General features: G+C 46.2%; 1 protein-coding gene across 4 annotated transcripts; it reads right to left on the minus strand.

The window, feature by feature from the left end:
- Positions 1–8,280: 8,280 nt before the first annotated feature.
- NDUFV3 (NADH:ubiquinone oxidoreductase subunit V3) lies at positions 8,281–18,544 on the minus strand. 4 transcript variants are annotated; one of them, XM_082392867.1, is made up of 4 exons: positions 18,310–18,452; positions 16,969–17,089; positions 10,849–11,943; positions 8,281–8,523 (listed from the first exon to the last, which is right to left on the minus strand). In XM_082392867.1, exons 1-4 carry the CDS (start codon positions 18,361–18,363, stop codon positions 8,360–8,362), a joined length of 1,434 nt encoding a protein of 477 aa, XP_082248993.1. In that variant the 5' UTR covers positions 18,364–18,452; the 3' UTR covers positions 8,281–8,359. The 4 variants fall into 4 exon arrangements, with proteins under 4 accessions (XP_082248993.1, XP_082248994.1, XP_082248992.1 ...); XM_082392868.1 differs by lacking the exon at positions 18,310–18,452 and adding an exon at positions 14,112–14,196; XM_082392866.1 differs by lacking the exon at positions 16,969–17,089 and having other exon boundaries at positions 18,310–18,544.
- Positions 18,545–18,587: the final 43 nt, after the last annotated feature.

The raw sequence follows: 18,587 nt of genomic DNA on the forward strand, positions 1-18,587 counted from the left end.
GGAAGGTCCGCTCCTTGAGTGTGGGTAGACCTTGCTTAACCAGATCCCGAACAGCCCACTTTCTGGAACACCCATTTCCGTCTTCACCCTCCGCCCAGGTGAGGTACCCCACCACCCAGCCCCGCAGTGGCCGAGGGGCTGATTCAGTTTTACTGTTTCATTCCCAACATTACTTAGGTTAATACTTGATTTGTAAGCGTCGAACCCGGTATGAATGGAAGGTATTTTAATATGCGCTGGGCAGCAGGGGCTGCTCGGGGCACAGGGCACGGGTGGTTTGGAGGGCAGAGTCTGCACCCCTCACCTTCCCCTGGCACTTGCTGTGCCCTGATGTCTGGAGAAGCCTGTGGTGGGTGCCTGCCCTGTCCATCTCCCCTTTCACCAGCACCCTGTTCCCCACACAGAAGAAAGGCTGGCTTCTCACTCATCTGGGAGCCTGCTCGGATACGTCATCCCAGAGATGTTAAAAAAAAGAAATCTCTGGGGCACCCCGCAAAGAAACAACTCACAATGTCGGAGGACGCCCCACTAATCAAGGCCCCAGGACCCCAAGTGGGGCTCCCATCTTCCCTGGGCTTGTATGTGTATTTCTGTTATGAACAAACTGTAGCATCAGACACAGACATTTGGGCCTGTGTCAGGATGTTGGGTGTTTGGGGTGGGGGGGCGGGTCTTGAGAACAGTGGTCATGTGTAGCTGTGCCCCTTCCACCTCCGATTAGGGAAGAAGGACGAGGGTCCTCAGAGAGCAGAGCAGACTCAAAGTCAGACCCCCTCCCCTGGCTCGAGGGTACGACTCCCGGCTTCATCCAGGTGATAACCTTTGGCAGGTCGGAGATCCCACCTAGCCGTGTGTCCATCACGGAGCTGGGATACTCAGTATTTGCAGGATGCAGGGGCGCCTGCTGCCCGTTTCCCACGAGGAAGTGTGTGGTGAGTGCTCGCACTAACTGGGGTTCAGCTGCACAGTTTTCATGATTTCAGGGAGGCGGGGAGAAGTCCTCACTTCTGACAGATCAAGGTAACATCCTCAAGTAAAAGAAACAGATACTGGAGAAAATTGAATGTTTCATGTGTTCTCCAGACTTGGGAAAACAGTCACTGATTTTTGCCAAAAGATAATTGGTTACTATATACTATAAATCCATACTCTTTTTTTTTTTTTTTCTTTTTGACATGGGGCAATCTTGCCTGCTCTCACTCACTCCTGCCCGCACGTATGTGTTATATTTAAATGAGCTGAATGGGAAGTGCTGAGGCTTTTGTGTGAAGATGCACTTGGCCATCATCATGGCACGTGTGCAAGCTGGACGCTGACCCCAGCCCAGGGGCGGCTCCCCCGTGGCTAAGGAGACAAGCCTCAGGCCCCTCCCGGGAGTAGTGGTGGGGCCAGCCAAGGCTTCACACAGTCAGGTGGCGTCAGACTTGCAAAAGGAGGGTATTTGACCACAATCACTTAAGACCACAGTCTCTTGGGACTTCCCTGGAGGTCCAGTGGTTAGGGCTCTGCGCTCACACTGCAGGGGGCACGGGTTCGATCCCTGGTCAGGGAACTAAGATCCCATGTGCCAAAAAAACAAAACCAAACCACAGCCTCTTTCCACTCCAGGGTCCCCCATCACTTTCCCCTCCTGGCCGGCTTGGAGTGGCTGGCGGGGCACACTTTGTCTGGGTTTAGAGACATGTCTGTGGGTTCACACCGACTTCCCGTGTGGCCGAGCTACTGAGAGCTGTCTGCTGTGGGTACGGCCTCCGGGGACGCTCCTGCTTCCCACCGAGCCGACCCGCCAGGCACGCAGATGTGAAGGTGGTGACCAGAGGGGAGACTGCGGTATGACCACCATGGACACGTGCTATGACCATGTCCCATGACCGTGAACATGTAGCATGCTTACAAACATGTGACGTGAACGTGAGCTGTGACCACGTCCTGAGAGGTTTGGCAGCAGCAGTAGGTGGGGAAGGAGGAGCAGCAAATTTTTGTCTTTTTTAATGTTTATTTATTTATTTTTGGCTGCATCGGGTCTTAGTTGCGGCACACATGATCTTTCCTTGTGGCGCACAGGCTTCTCTCCAGTTGTGGCCTGTGGGCTCCAGAGCACGTGGGCTCAGTAATTGCAGCGCACAGGTTAGTTGCCCCACAGGCATGTGGGATCCTAGTTCCCGGATCAGGGATTGAACCCGAGTCCCCTGCATTGGAAGGCAGAGCCTCAACCACTGGACCACCAGGGAAGTCCTGAGAAGCAAATTTTGAAATGCAGGGAGCCAGAAACTAGTCATGGAAAATTCTTTAAATCATGAAATATGGTATCAGGATTTGGTTCCCCTCCATACCTAGATGAACAGAACTTCTCTCCGTGGGGAACGAACTCCATAATACAGTACATGCAATTAAACATAGGCCTTGCTTTCTCTTTTTTGATGGGAATCATGTGAAATTATATTTATCAGAATTCCTGTGCTTGAAGCAGTACTACAAACAGCAAGGATGTCTGTGTGCGGTCACATTTTTTATGTATCCAGACTATCAAAAACAAATTTTGATCAGCCCTGCAGGTGGACTGAATTATCTTTCTATTCTATCAAAATAGTACTATAAAAATGCTATGTGAAGAAGCAATCAAAAAGTATGCAACCAAAAATTATTTTTTTATTAACTGCTTGACACATAAAGAGGTATGTCAAGCCATTAATCAAAATATCATTTGATTTTTCTGGATTTTGTGAGGTTTATGGTATCTACCAAATTTTAAAATTTGTAAGCTATTTTTTCTCATTCTAAATAATATCACTTTCATACCTAATTTTGAATTCATAATTGTGCATTATTTTTATTTAAAAGAGCTCTCCATATTCTGTCAGATTCAGGCCCACAAGACCTGAATCAATCCTCAAGAGTGGTCTATACTTTCTCTTTTTTTTTTTTTTTTTCTGTTAATTTTCATTGAACCTCTTCTAGCCTTAAGTAATAGTCATTCATGGATATAGGAACTAATTGAAAAAAATAGTTTCAATACAAATCACTAAGAAATACGTATCCAGTAAAAACTTACTTTATAAGTTTAGAAGTGTTTGTTAAAATTGGACTTTATAAGTAGGTTACTGAGATTTGTAAAAAAATGCTTTAAGAAAAATTAGTTTTTTATTAAGAATACTGGATTTTAAAAACTTTAATGTTTTCAAAAAATTTAAAAATTTGTTTAAATTAAAAAAAATCTTTTTAAAGTGTAATATTAATTTAAAAAGTCTCTTCTGTACAAGAATCTGTCAGACATAAGAGAACTCATCTGACACTTTCAAAATTAAAAAGCATTAAATTATTAAATTTTAACAGATGGAAAGAAATTGACGTAAAAAAGAAGGAATTCCTAAACGTCAGAAACACGTTTTTTTTTCAAGACACTCATTCCTAAAAATCCCACTGAATCGAGAAACAGCCCGTGCGAGCCCTGCAGAGCCGGGTGGCTGTTCTCCAAGTTTCTGCTCGAGGCCCTGGCTACCCTGCTCTGAAGGTCCGGCTGAGTCACCCCCTCAGCCTTGCCCCCGACCCCCCTGCCTCCTCCAGACCCCTTGGCTTGTCTGATTCGTCCTTAGTCGGGGTTCGTGACAGTTCCGTGGTCTTGCCACCCTGACCCCGTGCCCTGTCCTAGCTCCGTGCAGAGGGGCTGTGTGGTCAGCCCGGCCCGCTCCGCGCTCTCCAATCCCTGGGTCGGAAATGAGCTCATTCACCTCCGAGCAGCTGGATTTCACTGCCTAGTTTTTCTCCCGCCAAGGGTGCGGGGTGATACACTCTCTGGAGAAAGGAGTTAGAAGATGGTAGATGTGGGGACAGACAGAAATGCTATCACCGAAGGCTAGATGTCCAAACACATGGAAAAGAATGAGAAAAGGAAATGTATTTATTTATTTTTAAATAAATCTATTTATTTATCTGCGGCTCTGTTGGGTCTTCGTTGCTGCGTGCGGGCTTTTCTCTATTTGTGGTGAGCAGGGGCTACTCTTCGTTGCGGTGCGCGGGCTGCTCATTGCGGTGGCTTCTCTTGTTGTGGAGCACGGGCTCTAGGCGTGCGGGCTTCAGTAGTTGTGGCGCACGGGCTTAGTTGCTCTGTGGCATGTGGGATCTTCCCGAACCAGGGCTTGAATCCGTGTCCCCTGCATTGGCAGGCGGATTCTTAACCACTGTGCCACCAGGGAAGCCCTGTAAAAGTCTTTTTATTATGAAAGTTCCCAAGGACTTAATAAGTTGCCGAGAACAGAATCGTCAACTACCATGTGCCCATCACCCAGGCTCAGCAATTATCATTTTCCCATTCTTTTATCATCTCTGCAGCTCAGCCCTTCCCATACTTTTTGTCAGAATATTTCAAACAAATTACCAGTTAAAAAAAAAATAAAACCAGACAGTGAAATTCTTCTCCTACAGGACAGAGCCTGTTGTGGACTGAATGTTTGTGTCCCCCTCAAATTCATGTGTTGAAGCCCTAACCCCCGATGTGATGGGAGGAATTAGGGCTAGAGAGGCCAGAAGGGTAGGGGGCCCAAGATGGGATTAGTGCCCTCACAAAAAGAGACACCAGAAATCTTGCTCTCTGACTCTGCCATGTAAGGACACAGGGAGAAGGCAGACACGTGCAAGCCAGGAGGAGGGCTCTCACCAGACGTTGAATCAGCCGGCACCCTGATCTTAGACGTCCAGCCTCCAGAACTGTGAGACAGTAAATGGGTGTGGTTTAGCCACTGAACCTGCTGCATTTTGCCGTGGCAGGCGGAGCCCTGGCTGCGTGGTTCAGCGCCAGTACTTACCACATTAGCAATGCCAAAGGACTTACAGCTTCCCGAAAACACAACGCTCTTCCAGCGTCCAGGCCCGTGCATCACACCCCCCAGCCCCCGCGCCTCGGAGACCGACCTTCAGGGCTCCCTCCACCAGCTACACCTGCCCCGGTGGGTCCCTGGCCCCCTTCCAGCGTGCAGGTGAGACATCACACCCCACAGAGCCTTCTCTGATGAACGCCCACCCTCACCTCTTCTCCAGACAGCTGACTCATGTCGTGAGACTCGGCACGTGGCCTGCAATGTGCCTCACACGCCTCCTTTCTTTCTCAGGCTGTGAACTCGGGAGAGGCCAGCGGCCTTTACCATCTGTGAACCCAAGGCCCAGAGCCGAGCCCAGCGTGGAGTAGACATTTAGACTGATGTTGATTACAGGCCCGCAAGAGTGAAAACTACTCCAAAAGGGGCATCACTTTGGTGGTTAATATCTTACATCTTAGTCTTTGTGTCAGATCCCTTCTAGAATGAAGGCCAGAGTTGGGCAGGGGAGAAGGCAGTAGAACTGGGGTGCTGAGCACACCACTTAGCTGGCCTTTCATTGAATCAAATGATCTGTGGCCGCCGCATAATACTGGGGTATTAATACTTAAAACTGCGGCCCTCAGACAAACCCTGCTCTCTGCCTCTTTCTGTAAGGCCCACAGCAAGAATGGTTTTCAACATCTTTAAAGGGTTGAAGAAAAAGAATGACTGAGCCGCACTGACTGTATATGTCAAAGCCAAAAATATTTACTATCCGGCCCATTTCTGGAAAAGCGTGCCACCCCTGCTTTAACAGACTGAATCGGTGTGCATCGTTTCTATCTCATGCAGCCTCCCTGCAGGGTGTAGCACATCGTGGTGTCGGCGAACTCATCTTACAAACCTTTGCCTGCATCCTACACGCAAGGTACGGGGCCACGGTCACACAGCGCTGGGGGTGAGCGAGGGAGCTGCCGAGCACTGTCTTGGGTTGGGAGACAAGTAGGAGAATATAGAAACTATCAAAACACAAACCTCGGGCTTGGAAGCAGCACCAGAAAAGCCACACGATAACCTGCTGAGTTTCAGGTTAAGCAGCTGCCAGTAAGCATGAGAACCAGGGTCCACACAAGCAGGGCCTGGACTGAGGGTCTCTGTACAGCCTCCTGCGGTCCCAGGGTACGTGTTGTAACAGGTGTAAGGAACCAGCATCTAGGAAGATGTCAGAGTTCAGGTGACGTGATGGGAAAAATATAAAAGGAGGCAGAATCATTACCTTATTGAACTCAAAGACATTATTAAGCCGGTTTAAAAATCTCACAGAAATGAGAGCAATACGTGTGTTCATGGATCACTTATGATTCATCAGCTCGGTTTCTGGAAATTCATCTTCAAGGAACAATACAAAATACAAAATGAGTTACATTCACAAAGATGTTTCCGGTAGCACTCTTTAAAGAACATGGGAAATTACACAAATCCAAAAAGCTGCACTTGGCGGGTAACCACGGTGTTGCCCCCAGATGGAGGATCTGGGGGTCTAAATGCAGAGCCATGCCCGGTGCTGTTTATCGTGGCTGCGTGAAGCCTTTTCAGGCGGCGGGGCAGAGGACACCAAACTCCCAGAGAGACTGAAAGATGAGCCCAACAGCACTGGTTCCAAGGGAAAACTTCATGCAACTTAAAATATATTTGGACTGGTTTTTATGTAAAAAGAACTTCAACTCTCCGTGGTGTTAACAGCCCAGGGAGACACACTCCGTGGCAGCAGAGTCCACGGCCCCGCCCACGCCACCACAGAGCACAGGGCTTCTGGGGGCCAGTGTGAGAAGCAAGCTATCAAATGAAAAAAACCCCAGAAGGATGGAAAACCATACATACATTATATGGTTGTATCTAAACGAAACCACCACCACCAGGAAAACCTGTTCAGTGTTAATAATGGTTGGGTTAGCAGAGGGGATTTTAGGTAATCTTAGTATTTTCCATTTTCTTTCTTTTGGTAATGGGGTTTTAGTGCTATTATAATAAAAAATGTGATTAGAAGAATCTTGTAGAGTTGCTAAGCCTCTGGGGTGATAACAAAATCTGAGACATACGATCACAATATTACTTCTCAACACCATGTTTTCAGTCCTGGTATCCTTACTTGGACTCATTTTAAGAAACGCAGGATTACAGAAATGTGAGTCAGAAGTTATAATACACTGTACTGTTTGCTATAAATTGACTAGAGGCCAAGAACCAGAATTGAAATGAAATAAGGCCCACGAGTTTGGGCACATAAACATCAGGGAAGTGTGAGAACAGGCAAACCAGGAAACGTCCCCGGTGTGCAGATGGACATTCTGCTTCGGGGCGGGGGGGGGAACGCGAGGCCCTGACAGATGGGTGCAGTCTCTCATCCCAGCAACACGTCATCTGGATTTGTTACTTCTCAGAGCGGACTGTTTATTCCGGCCTCACAGGGGCCTGGTGCAGGCACCGAGTGACACACGGGAACCTGCTCGCACGGCGCACGGCCCCAAGCCTGGATAGGTTCCCGCAAGTGACGCAGTTCTTCGGCCAACCCAGAAACCCTCCGTGGCTAAACCAGCTCCGTCTGCCGGGCCACCTGGGAACCCAGCTGCTGTTGGACCCTATACAACCTTCACCTGTCTGTAATGCCACCGCTCGAAACTTCCCCGAGTTTACATCCCATGCCTGATTCAAGTGAGCAAAAGAATTCCGATCCTTTTCATAATAAAACGCCATAATTTAATCATTTCTTTGCAATGCAGCAGTTAGTTAAAATGTGTAAAACTCCTATTTCCAATTCATCAAGAACTAGGTCTACCAAATCAGAAGGCCCTGCTGCCCTTATCAACACCTTGCTGGTGAACCAGAAAACGCTAAACTGACCAGGGGCCCAGCACAGAGGGAAAGCACCTACAATTCTCTAATTGTGTGGATTTGTCCAGTGAGCCATACTCGATAATTAAGGAAAAATTCCCGGACTTCTCTGGTGGCACAGCGGTTAAGAATCTGCCTGCCAATGCAGGGGACATAGGTTCAAACCCTGGTCCAGGAAGATCCCACATGCCGTGGAGTAACTAAGCCCATACGCCACAACTACTGAGCCTGAGCTCTAGAGCCCACGAGCCACAACTACTGAGCCCATGTGCCACAACTACTGAAGCCCGTGCACCTAGAGCCCACGCTCCACCACAAGAGAAGCCACCGCAATGAGAAGCCAGCGCACCACAACAAAGAGTAGCCCCTGCTCGCCGCAACTAGAGAAAGACTGCTCGCAGCAACGAAGACCCAACACAGCCAAAAATAAATAAATTAATTAAAAAATTTTTTTTAATTAAAAAAAAGGAAAAGAAAAATTCCCTGCACATAGATGCGTCTAAACACATGGTGAATAAATCATCAGCAGGACCGCTGCCAATTCACAACTCACTATGAAAGGTGTGGAAGGGAAAGCAATCCTACACACCAGGCCTCATGACCACTGAGCGGATTTTATTTTCGCACGAAAGAATGCAGAAAGACACCGAAAGGTTAATCTTTAAACTGAGCTCTCAGTGGCGAGGTGACTCTCGTCCTGAAGAGGGCTGAGGCATCCTGAACTTCGAGAGCTCCAGGTTTAGGTCCAAGAAGGTGTACGTGCTGTAGTCGTGATGCTGGAGATTCTTATACGTGGTGTTGTCAAATGGCTCAGTGAGGGTGGCGGCCGGCGGGGACTCTGCGGGGGAAACACAGCGTCCGTGAGGACCTCCGACAGGGAGGGAGCTTCTGAATGAGTCAGCGCACACTCTCTCTCACACACACACACACACACACACACACACACACACACACACTCACACACACTCGCATACCAAGCATTCTACATGAACCCTTCCTGAATGCACTGTCTACTTAGAAAAGCCCATAAAGCAAGTGTCTTCAAAAGCAAAATAAATTAGCTGAAAATTTATACTAAAACGTATAGCCTCAATAATGTAAGAAATGGAATAGTTTTTACATCGTGTCTTAACATCTTAACTTTGTATACCTCTAGACTTGAAAATGCCAAGAACAGTTATGGAGGGACTTTCAGGTCATTTAAAGATGCAGAAAAAAAGCAGATCTATTAAAAATCTGTCTCTAATAGAAATAAACCACTCACAGAAGAGAAATTTAAAAGCAGAAACTAAGTGAGCCTTTTAAGTCTCTAAACACAAGAAAATTAGATAAAGCCCAGTGGTTTTAATAATAATGACACAGTTAAGGGGAACTGGAAATGAGATGTGTAGTTTCTCGTTTAACTTTTTTTGAAGAAGTTGTTGGTATACTTCAGATTCACAGACTAAGAAATACTTAGCCTTATTTCTCTAAGTGGAAAAAAGAATTAAAATCCACACACCTACACAATTGGTGATCTTAAAACTAAGAGCGTGGATGAAGCAAAAGACACCCGGCTCTCCTGCAACGTGACACGCGACACGATGGAGGCACAGCAAAGCTGGTGTGGGATGACGGCTCAGGCTGGTTAAGCTCTTACTGACCCTAAACCACTGCCATCGGGACTCACGCCACTTCTACTCATGCGGCACAAAAAATAACTAGTTTTCCACTATTTGGATTCATACCAAAAGTTCTGGTTTTCATTTTTTTGGTTGTATTAAAATAAATGATGTCTTATTTAAAGAAGTGACATCTTTCCAATCTCAACAAGCAGAGTATCTTCGATGTGGTGCAGGGACATGCCAAGCAGATGTACTCTTACAGCCCAAGTGGGGAAGGTGCTGACTGGAGGGAACGAGGGTTTGGAGAACTCCTGTCCAACACCAATCCCCCCGGAGGGCAAGGAGCCAGGCAGCTGGGCCGGGAGAGCTACGAAGTCGGCCCCCCTGTAGACGCTGCCCCCTGCAAGTGAGCTGCACTCTTGGGCAGTGTCTTTAGCCTCTGAAGGGCAAAGAGAATACTGGAAAAATAACACAACCATGAAAGAGTAGAGTCAAATTGTTTGCAAAAAGATTGCAGTCTGAAAACCCCCAATTCTCTCTGTTATCATCCTGAAGGTTTTACAAATTTACAGCAGAATGACTACAACAGCAGCGTCAGGAAAGTGGTTCTTGATGTCTGGAGAAGTCTGGCAGGCGCTGGCACTTCGCGTATTTATGAAAGAGGGAGAAGATGGAGAGGGAAGAAGACACATAAATCCTGTCAACATAGTGCAACCAGTAAGTATAATTACAGGGAATGTAAATTAGGCAAGGGGGAGGCTTTAAAAAGAAGAGAGCAAACAGGAAGGAGCGGGGTTTGTCAGTGATGCGTTTTCCAGAGCCACAGATCCTAAAACAGGCCACCTGCTTTACCGTTTTGCCATGATCCACCTAAAGCACACTGCATTTTATGAAGTTCAAAGCGCAAGAAAATGGTAAAATAACAGGAATAAAGTTTCCCTTTAAAAATTTAGGGTAGCAAAAAAGCACTTCATAAAAATTCAATATAGAAAAACAAAGCAGCCCGTTGCGCTTTTTAGGAGCAGGAAACGTCTAGTGTAAATTAGACTCGTGCATTTCATGGCTGCCTTCATGTCACGGCTTTACTCCCTAAAATGCGATTTTCCCTTAGGCATAAAGATGCTGAAAGCAACAGCCCGTCTGGCTCACCTGAAGACCATCACTACAAGTGTAACTATCGCTCCTCACCTGTGGGAGTTTAATAGGACAGCCCCCCTCCACTCGGTGACATGCTCTGCAGGTTCAAGAAATGAACACTTAAACACCCTCAGAAGTTAAGGGTGATGATGTTAAATGGCCTATTTTCACAAGTGATACTGGCTAAGGGACAGTCCAAGAGTGCCGAGGGCATACTCTTCCACTGTGATATAAATTTTAAATGTTTCAGGAACGTTTATCCATAATTAACATATATCCCTCAGCTTGTCTGAGACAGCGCTACCGGCCATGTTCCTACCACAGAATCTGATCAAGCGCAATGCTTCCTCAGATCACACGGCTCTTCAGAGTCTCACCCACCACCACAGGACAAGAGCTCTCGGCCACAAGTCAAGGTATACCCTGTGTGCCGTCCTGGCCTTCCATCTGAGTTGCTGAGTCTTCGATGATTCCGCCCTTCTCCTCAAGCTTTAGTACTGCTGTCTTTTCATCAGAAACGTCTTTATTGTGAAGAGGGACTGGCTTCAAATTTTTTACTGGTAACTGATCTTCCAAAATCTCTTCCTTAGCCTTCAAGATTCCTTCTGCTACTTGCTTTCCCAGATTTTCTTTTTTGAACAGGGAAAGAGCCACCTCCCCATCAGGTTCTGGTACTTGTTTTTCCAAAAGCCTTTCTTTGGTCTCAGGAGTTGCTGGCAGCCGTCTTCCTGCTCTGGTTTCTGCAGACTGAGTGGGCGCTGGGCTGTCATTCGGTTGCGTGGATAATCCTGATTTCGTACGGTCAGATAAGGTTTTTTTACCTTTGAGTGGCTTCTGGCTTTCTTTACCTATTTCATTTGATGTAGATACTTGCTGCCATTGTTTTTCCTTTACATTTTGCTCCATAAACTGTTCAGCTGCGTGTGACTTGGGTGCTGTGGTCTTTGGTTTGGGGTCTTTTCTGTCCTCTGATGGTTGACTGGAGGCCCCTTTCTTCTTTGCCTGGTGGGGCCTCTGTGCGGAGACGAGGTCCGGATGCGGCTGCTGTGACACACTCTTCTCTTGTGCAGATATTTCAGTTTGGGGGGCCCCGTCTGCAGAGGAGTGGGAGGCCTCTGCTACGGGAAACCCTCCTCTGCGTTTGCTCTTCGCCTGAGGACCCGCTTCTGAGCTGTCACCCTCCTCGTCAGACTCTGAATCAGAGGAGCTGGACGAAGATGAAGACGAAGATGAATCATCTGTCCCTTTCCTGCTCTGCTGGGTTGCTTCTGAATCAGAACCCTGTTTTCCGAATGGAGGTGCAACTTTCTGAGGAAACTCTACCAAAGTCTTTCTTGGCAAAAACTTCAGAAGCCCTCGGTCTGTGAGTGGCATGCTGGCATCGGGGTTAGGGCCAGCTAGCACCCTGCCTTGGTTCACAACTGGTGGGGAAGAAGTGGGTGAAGGTACGTTTTTAGACAATTCATCTGCTGCTGGGGCGGCTAGCTGGCGGCCCCTCTCCTTCGGTTCCACTACAGCTAGGAAATGGCATAAAGAGGAAGATTATTTTTAATATTTAGTAAAACAGTGAAAATTCACCAAGGCCACAGACATTTCATAACATATCACCTTGTTATCGATAATATCTTCAACATAATCATCTTAGGAACTGTTCCGTCGAAACCCACTCTTAAGTGAAAGGCAAGCCACACAAGACAGAGAACAGCAAAAAAAGGCAGATGTTCTTCTTGGTAGCTGAAACTTTTTAAGATGGGATTTTTACCAATAGAAGTAAAAATCTTGTCTCCATTTTTCGCAGCGAGAGCTGCTGGATGGTAATTATTTTTTAAGCTACTATTTCATCTAAATTTAAGATAAACTATAATATAAAGATATTTTCAGATGATGAAGTTTTAGAAATGTATCATTTCTTAAATCCCTAAAAAAACTGGTACACCTCAAATATTTTAAAAAATTACCCGTATTGTATGAACTTGAACTTTCTGAACAAAACAGCAAAGCAGAAGTAGAGACAGTAGCCTGGTTTGGGTCTGGGGTGAGCATATGCATGAGTTGAAGAGTGGGAGATCAGACGGAGGGGATAATGTGATTCAAATGAAGGTGCCCCGAGAGGAAGAAAAGTCCTGCAAAATCGTATCATTTGGGGATTTCTTCTGCCAAGGAAAAGTATTACAAGACCAGAAAAGCCTAAAATAATTTAGTATCATATATATCATTGGAAACAATGAGTTTTAAGCTGTTACAAAAAGGTGCTGATATAAAAGTCTTAGACTTTGTAGAGTCAGTTACAAAAGAAAATGAAAGCCCACCACAGTACATTCATGAGAGCTCATTTCATTCAATTTTCTCAGGTGCTAAATCTTTTTTAACCATACAGATTAGAAGAAAAATACAGGACAAGTTTTTATAAATTAAAATTACTTTTCAAATCTAAAGCAAAACTTTAAAAAATATATTTCAGATGAGCAAACTCTAAATGCATTCCTTACTTTCAAGTCTAGGAGTCTATTTTATACTAAAAAGTATACTACTTCTTTAAAGTGGAAAAAAATGTATTTCTAACTTTACCATCTTACTGGTATCCAAAAAAGTTTCTAATTGTTTTCTGAGCTCAGGAACTCTCTCTCTCTCTCTCTCTATATATATATAAAACAGAATGATAGAAAATGGTCAAAGAAAACTGAGGAATAACCAGAAATAATCAGAAATGGGCCAGAGAGAGATTAATGGGCAGTGTAAGAGGATATGACTGAACAGCTAGAGCACTGGGTTACTGTTTAAAAAAACCATCACCGCATCACCTCCACCCCCATCACCACCCCCTCCTCCACGCCCTGTCTGATTCTGTGGCCGTGTGCCACCCCAGAATCTGCATTCTGACTGCAGGAGCAGAACAGAGCTCCAGGATCATGTTAAACATAAAAACATGGCAAAGGCATGCACATGCACTTGAACTCTCTCTTTCTCTGTCTTTCTAAACCATACCTGATATAGCGCAGAAATTCCTATAAGCAATGGGTAACACAGGCTGGTCTCCAAACCCTGCTAGCCTGCTCACCTGTATCATTAATCCACTTTTATGCTGAGCAAGAATTTTCCAAGTGTAAAAAATTAACTTAAAATAAGGCTTATTTTAGATAGGCTGCTATCTAATTATTATGCCTCAATCTTCTAAAATTTACTGTGGAGATTTTTTAAAACGTAAATAAGTTATTAAAACGTTAGAGTTTGATTTATCACCTATTGAAAACAGAAAGAAAATTTCAAATGATATAGTTTATTTTGTTTGAAAAAGGAAACTTGTCTTAATGTTATAAGAACATTAATGTTCTTATTAACATTAACATATAATGTTAATAAGAACATTAATGTTTTAAAATATCTTTTATTCAGGCTTAGTTATTGGGACAATTCCATGGAAAGGCTAATAGAATAAACCACAGTAGCATATCTGCTTTTTATTAAGAGCCAGCCTCTGACCTGCTGCAGCACAGGCCCAGCGTCCTCTGTGACTCAGCAGGAAGCCTGCCACGATGATCCGCAGCTGCCACCAGTGACCTCTGTGCCAAAGTGCCAGTGTGGACACCACGCCTGCATTCAACAGTGCAGGATGATGTCACCTGGAGACACAACCATCGGGTACAGGAACAATGGCTCTCACTTTGAATATTAAGTATGACTTTACCTGTTTGTTTTCATGAAACCTCTTGCGTTTCTAGAGGCGGGATGCCTGCATACTCTGAAAACGTTTTAGTTTCAGTGTGACTTTCCTTGAAAGATAAATATACAAAAACACAAAGCTACTTAAATAAGACTAGCCATGGAGACACCCCTCCCAGCACAAGAGGAGGGCTTTCAGGGACGGTTTCGAACCCTCAGAGACCATCACAACCCACGTAAATAAAGGTCTACAAACACTAGTGACAGCGCAGAGACAGGAGTTCTCTTATTGCTTCTCTATCTCCTCTCAATTTGAATTTCCTGAGTTTCTTTTCTGCTCATTGAAAAGCAAGGGAGGGCATGACCTTCAACTTTTTAGTAGTCCCCTACTGAAAGTAAAAATGACTTTGGTGTTTGAAACAGATCAGCAGCCTTACAGTACCGCCACATCTTCTCAGTGGGTCACAAAACTAATTTCAGAAACAAAGCACATTCAGAAACAAAGGTGCATTTCAACAAGATGTGAAAGAATAGTTATTCAAATTCTATATGGTAACTAAAACCTCTTTTTACATGTTTTTTATTACTAAAAAAAGTTTTTTTTTTTGGTTTTGGTTTTAATGAACATGCGAGAACTGAGACTTTTTTCAGAGGCAAGACAGCACGTTGCTTATAAATACGGGCCGTGGGGCCTTACTGCCTGGGCTCAGACCGGGCTCCACTACTCACGTCTGTGTGACCCTGGGCAGCTCAGGAGTCCCCCCCCACCACTTTCTCATCTATAACCCAGGGATACTAATGGTACCTTCTCACAGGGTGTGGAGGGGAGATACGGAGTGCTTAAAACAGTGCCTAGCAACGCTGGTTAGAATTAAATACACCAAACCCCTATTTCCGGAGATTCCTCATTTCTCAAACTGGAACAGGGACTTGAAGTAGATAATTAACTTTGGCTTCTTGACAGAGTCCTTAAAAAGCGACATAGGAGTTATCCAGTCAATGGTTTATTACTGATTATTGCAAATTCAGCCTAGTGATGGAATTCACCAGAACATCAAAGCTGGCAAGCCAGGCAGCTGTGCAGGGGAGGCACCCGCTTGGAGACCCGGCTTCTGATGTCTGTGCTCGCCGTGCTGGCGGCTCCCCTCAGGAAGGAAGCGTGGCTACGATGGGCTGGCGCCCCAGGTGGAACAATGGAGAGCATGTTCACCCCGGATGCAGATCCCGGACTAGATGTGAACCCAAGGGTGAGCGCTCAGGGCCCCGTCTGCATGCAGGAAACTTTCCCTAGAGCTTCCAAAGCCACCCACAGTGGCAATGCGCCACTGGCGGGCCAAGGCGTTTCTGTATCTTACACTCACCGATCACTGACACTTCGGGAGAAATACCGAGGCCTGCACATATTGACTTAGAAGCATCATTTCTTTTTCTTCATGGAGGGATTGTAATTATTTTTTAAATTCTGAGATACAAACATAATGTGCATTAAAGACGGTGTAGCTCTAAAAACTGTCCTCCCACCTGACAGCACATACACATGACATGCTGGTCACCAGTCTCACGTCGACCAGGCCAGGACTGGCGCGCTGATCCCACTCAGCACGGAGGAACTCCGAGGGCGGTAGGGCCTGCCACGCCCAGAGGCAGAAGCTACATGAGCCCAAGGCCAACTCCCAGCTCAGTGTTCCCTTCTCGTAACTGCACCCAAAACCGCCACAGGATGAAGTATTCCATTCCTACTCATACACAGAAGCACGTTTGTAAAAAGGGGGATCTTTGGAAAAAAGAAGAAGGGTCCTTATGTTTAAGATACCTGTTTAAAAACGTACAGATTAAAATGAAAACGGAATACTGGCTTTAAAAACACAGCAGGTACAGGACAGAAAACAACAACGTTCCTGTTGAATTCGGATGGGGGCGCGTAGACACCACAGGGGGGCTACGCCTCCTCAGCGTGGATGGATGGCGTGTGAAAGGCAGTGGGTGGCTGGCTCTCTCAACAGCGCGCGGACGTTTTATAAGCTGCCCACGTCTCCGTGGGCAGATGAAGGGGGACTAAACAAAAGTGTCTACACACTTTCAAGCATTCAAACTGAGGAAATGATACTTTGATGAAAATAAGACAAACTCAAATTATCATTCTAAACCCCATACAGTCAAAGATTTATAAAGAGACTGTATATATCATATGTATATATTAAGAGTTAACGAGGGTTTCATCAGTTAAGACTAAACGCAATAGACCTGGGTTATAATCAGGTTTATACTGCTGCATTTCCTGTTTTCCTCCTATGAGGATACACTACATTGGATTCAGGGGAAAAAGTCAAAATGACTGTGGAAAGAGCTGGAAGCAGATTAGAATCATGCGTCACCAAAGTGAGTCATAATGGAAAACGGTGCCTGCTCCTAACTCTCTCTCCACGGTCATAAAAGAATGCCTGCAATCCTGGGCTATGACCAAGCAAAGCCTGGGAGACTACGGATAAGTCCCAGAGACACTGAAAAGTCACCATCAGGGAAGAAAAAAAGGTGGGGTTCACAGCTACTTCACGGGAGTACGGGATCGGTATTAGGGCCACCTAAATGCCACAGAGCCTGCATACTCTGCACCCCGTTGCTGTCCGTGGAGTTTGGCATTTAGAAAATACAGACAGAACAGTTCAGGGCTAATCGTTGAGTTCAGCCTTAACAGAGTTAACTGTTATGTTACTGATGTGTTTGGTCTAAAGCCTGTTACAGATCCTATGTCTGATTATAACCTGGACACTGCTAGAAACGAAGAGTCCAATTATGTAGCTAGTAAACTCCTTTTCCTGCTTGGGAAGCTGACTGATTTACTCTGTATTCTGTCTCCCTTATGACAACCACTAAAATCTTACTTTTTGGTGAACTTTGCTTCTTGGGATTCGGTGGCAATCCCTTTTCATTCTTTCCTGATTCTGCAGAGAGAGAAACAGTAGAAGCAAGTCCTCGAAACACTCCTGCTTCTAGGAGCACAGTCTGACAAAAGAATGGCACAAATACGAATATTTTAGAGTAATACCGTTTTTAACAGCTATTACGACATGAATACTATGTATTATTATGACATATAAATGCTTTGCATACCTATGGCATGTTTCTAACGGTTGTTACAATTCTCTTAATCTATGTGTATTATGGAAATGTGGGAAAATACAAAGAAAGCTGCAAGAAAAAAACACCTGAGTTCAAGGACAGTCACTATTAACATTTGGGTATTTCTCCAACCAGACTTTCTCCTGAGCGTACAGTTTTGTACTCTCCAATTACCTATCAACCTACAAAATACTGATTCTTTTCATAAAATGTTTTCCTGTACTTAGAATATAAGGTAGAAGCACTATCTAGCCATGAAAAATAATGTAGATGAATAATAGTTGCTTCAAAACTGCCTACCATGTATCATAAGTGGAAAACATTTTACAGAGCGTTAATTCACTCAGCATACACTTACTAAGGCCTGCTATGCGCTGGGCACTGTTCCAGATGCTGGACACAGAACAGAGGTGCCTACAGCCCACATGTGAGAGTGAAATATTTGCTTCTTATGGTTATGACGTCAGCACGTGTGTATGTGTGTACATGAAAGCTAAAAAAAAATGAACTGGGACTACATATGCAGAGGTAAATAGTGGCCTCTCTGACAACAGATCTCCCCTCCAACCATCTGTACTTTATTTTGCCACGAATAGTTCTTGCTTTTGTAATAAGAGCCCCTTTTAATTTTAAAGATAGTGAAGGGGACTTCGCTTTTCCTATATGGAGAAAGAAAGCCCTTCTTTCCTCCTTTCTTTTCACAGATGAGGTAACCTAAGCTGGCTTCACATGGCTGCCTCGTAAGTTACCGGGTCAACCAGTTGCCTGAAAGTGCCCTCATTTCCTCGCGGGTTAAGTAAGCAGTAGAGACACTGTCTTCAAGGGTTCGGACAGGGCTCGGCGCGGGGCACCAGCGGCCCCCACGCCTGTCGGAGGCCCGGACCGCACACCGGAGGTTCCCGGTGATCCAGGACCAGAGGGAACGGTGGCCGGGGTCGCCTGGACCCTCGCCGCTCCCCAGGCCCGGCCTCCGACACGGCGTCCTCTCCTCGGCCCGGGAAGTGGGGTCAGCGGCGTCCCCGGACGGCGGAGGTGACCGTCAGGGCCGCGGCCCTCGCCCCGCCCTCCGTGGGCTCCCGGGCGCCGGCCCAGCCCCCCTTTACCTTCAGCCCCCCAGCTAGTCCTTGCCGCAGCAGAAGCGAGGCCGCCATGGCCATGACGGGGGCGCGGGCCGGGGGAGAGGCCGGGAGGGAGAAGGTCACACCTAACAGACGCAGCCGCAGCGCGCTCTCTGCCACCTGAGGGCCCGCCCCCTAGGATGAAGGCGCCAATCACAGGCAGGGACGGGGCGGGGCGGTGCTCCGGCTGCTGCGCGCGCACCATCACCGAGGTCCTGCGCGCGCATCCTGGCGGCCTCCAGGTTCCCCGCGCTGCGCCTCGA

The sequence above is a fragment of the Balaenoptera borealis genome (genome assembly GCF_965194805.1).
Source record: "Balaenoptera borealis genome assembly, chromosome: 5".
Lineage (NCBI taxonomy): Eukaryota > Metazoa > Chordata > Mammalia > Artiodactyla > Balaenopteridae > Balaenoptera > Balaenoptera borealis.

Excerpts from the sequence above, each read along its gene's own strand:
- NDUFV3 (XM_082392866.1), bottom strand. The coding sequence starts at position 18,529 with ATGGTGCGCGCGCAGCAGCCGGAGCACCGCCCCGCCCCGTCCCTGCCT. Across the intron at positions 11,944-18,309 it reads GACTAGCTGGGGGGCTGAAG|CTGTAGTGGAACCGAAGGAG; the intron begins GTAAAGGGGGGC and ends GCCATTTCCTAG. Across the intron at positions 8,524-10,848 it reads AGGCCAGGACGGCACACAGG|AGTCCCCGCCGGCCGCCACC; the intron begins GTATACCTTGAC and ends TTTCCCCCGCAG.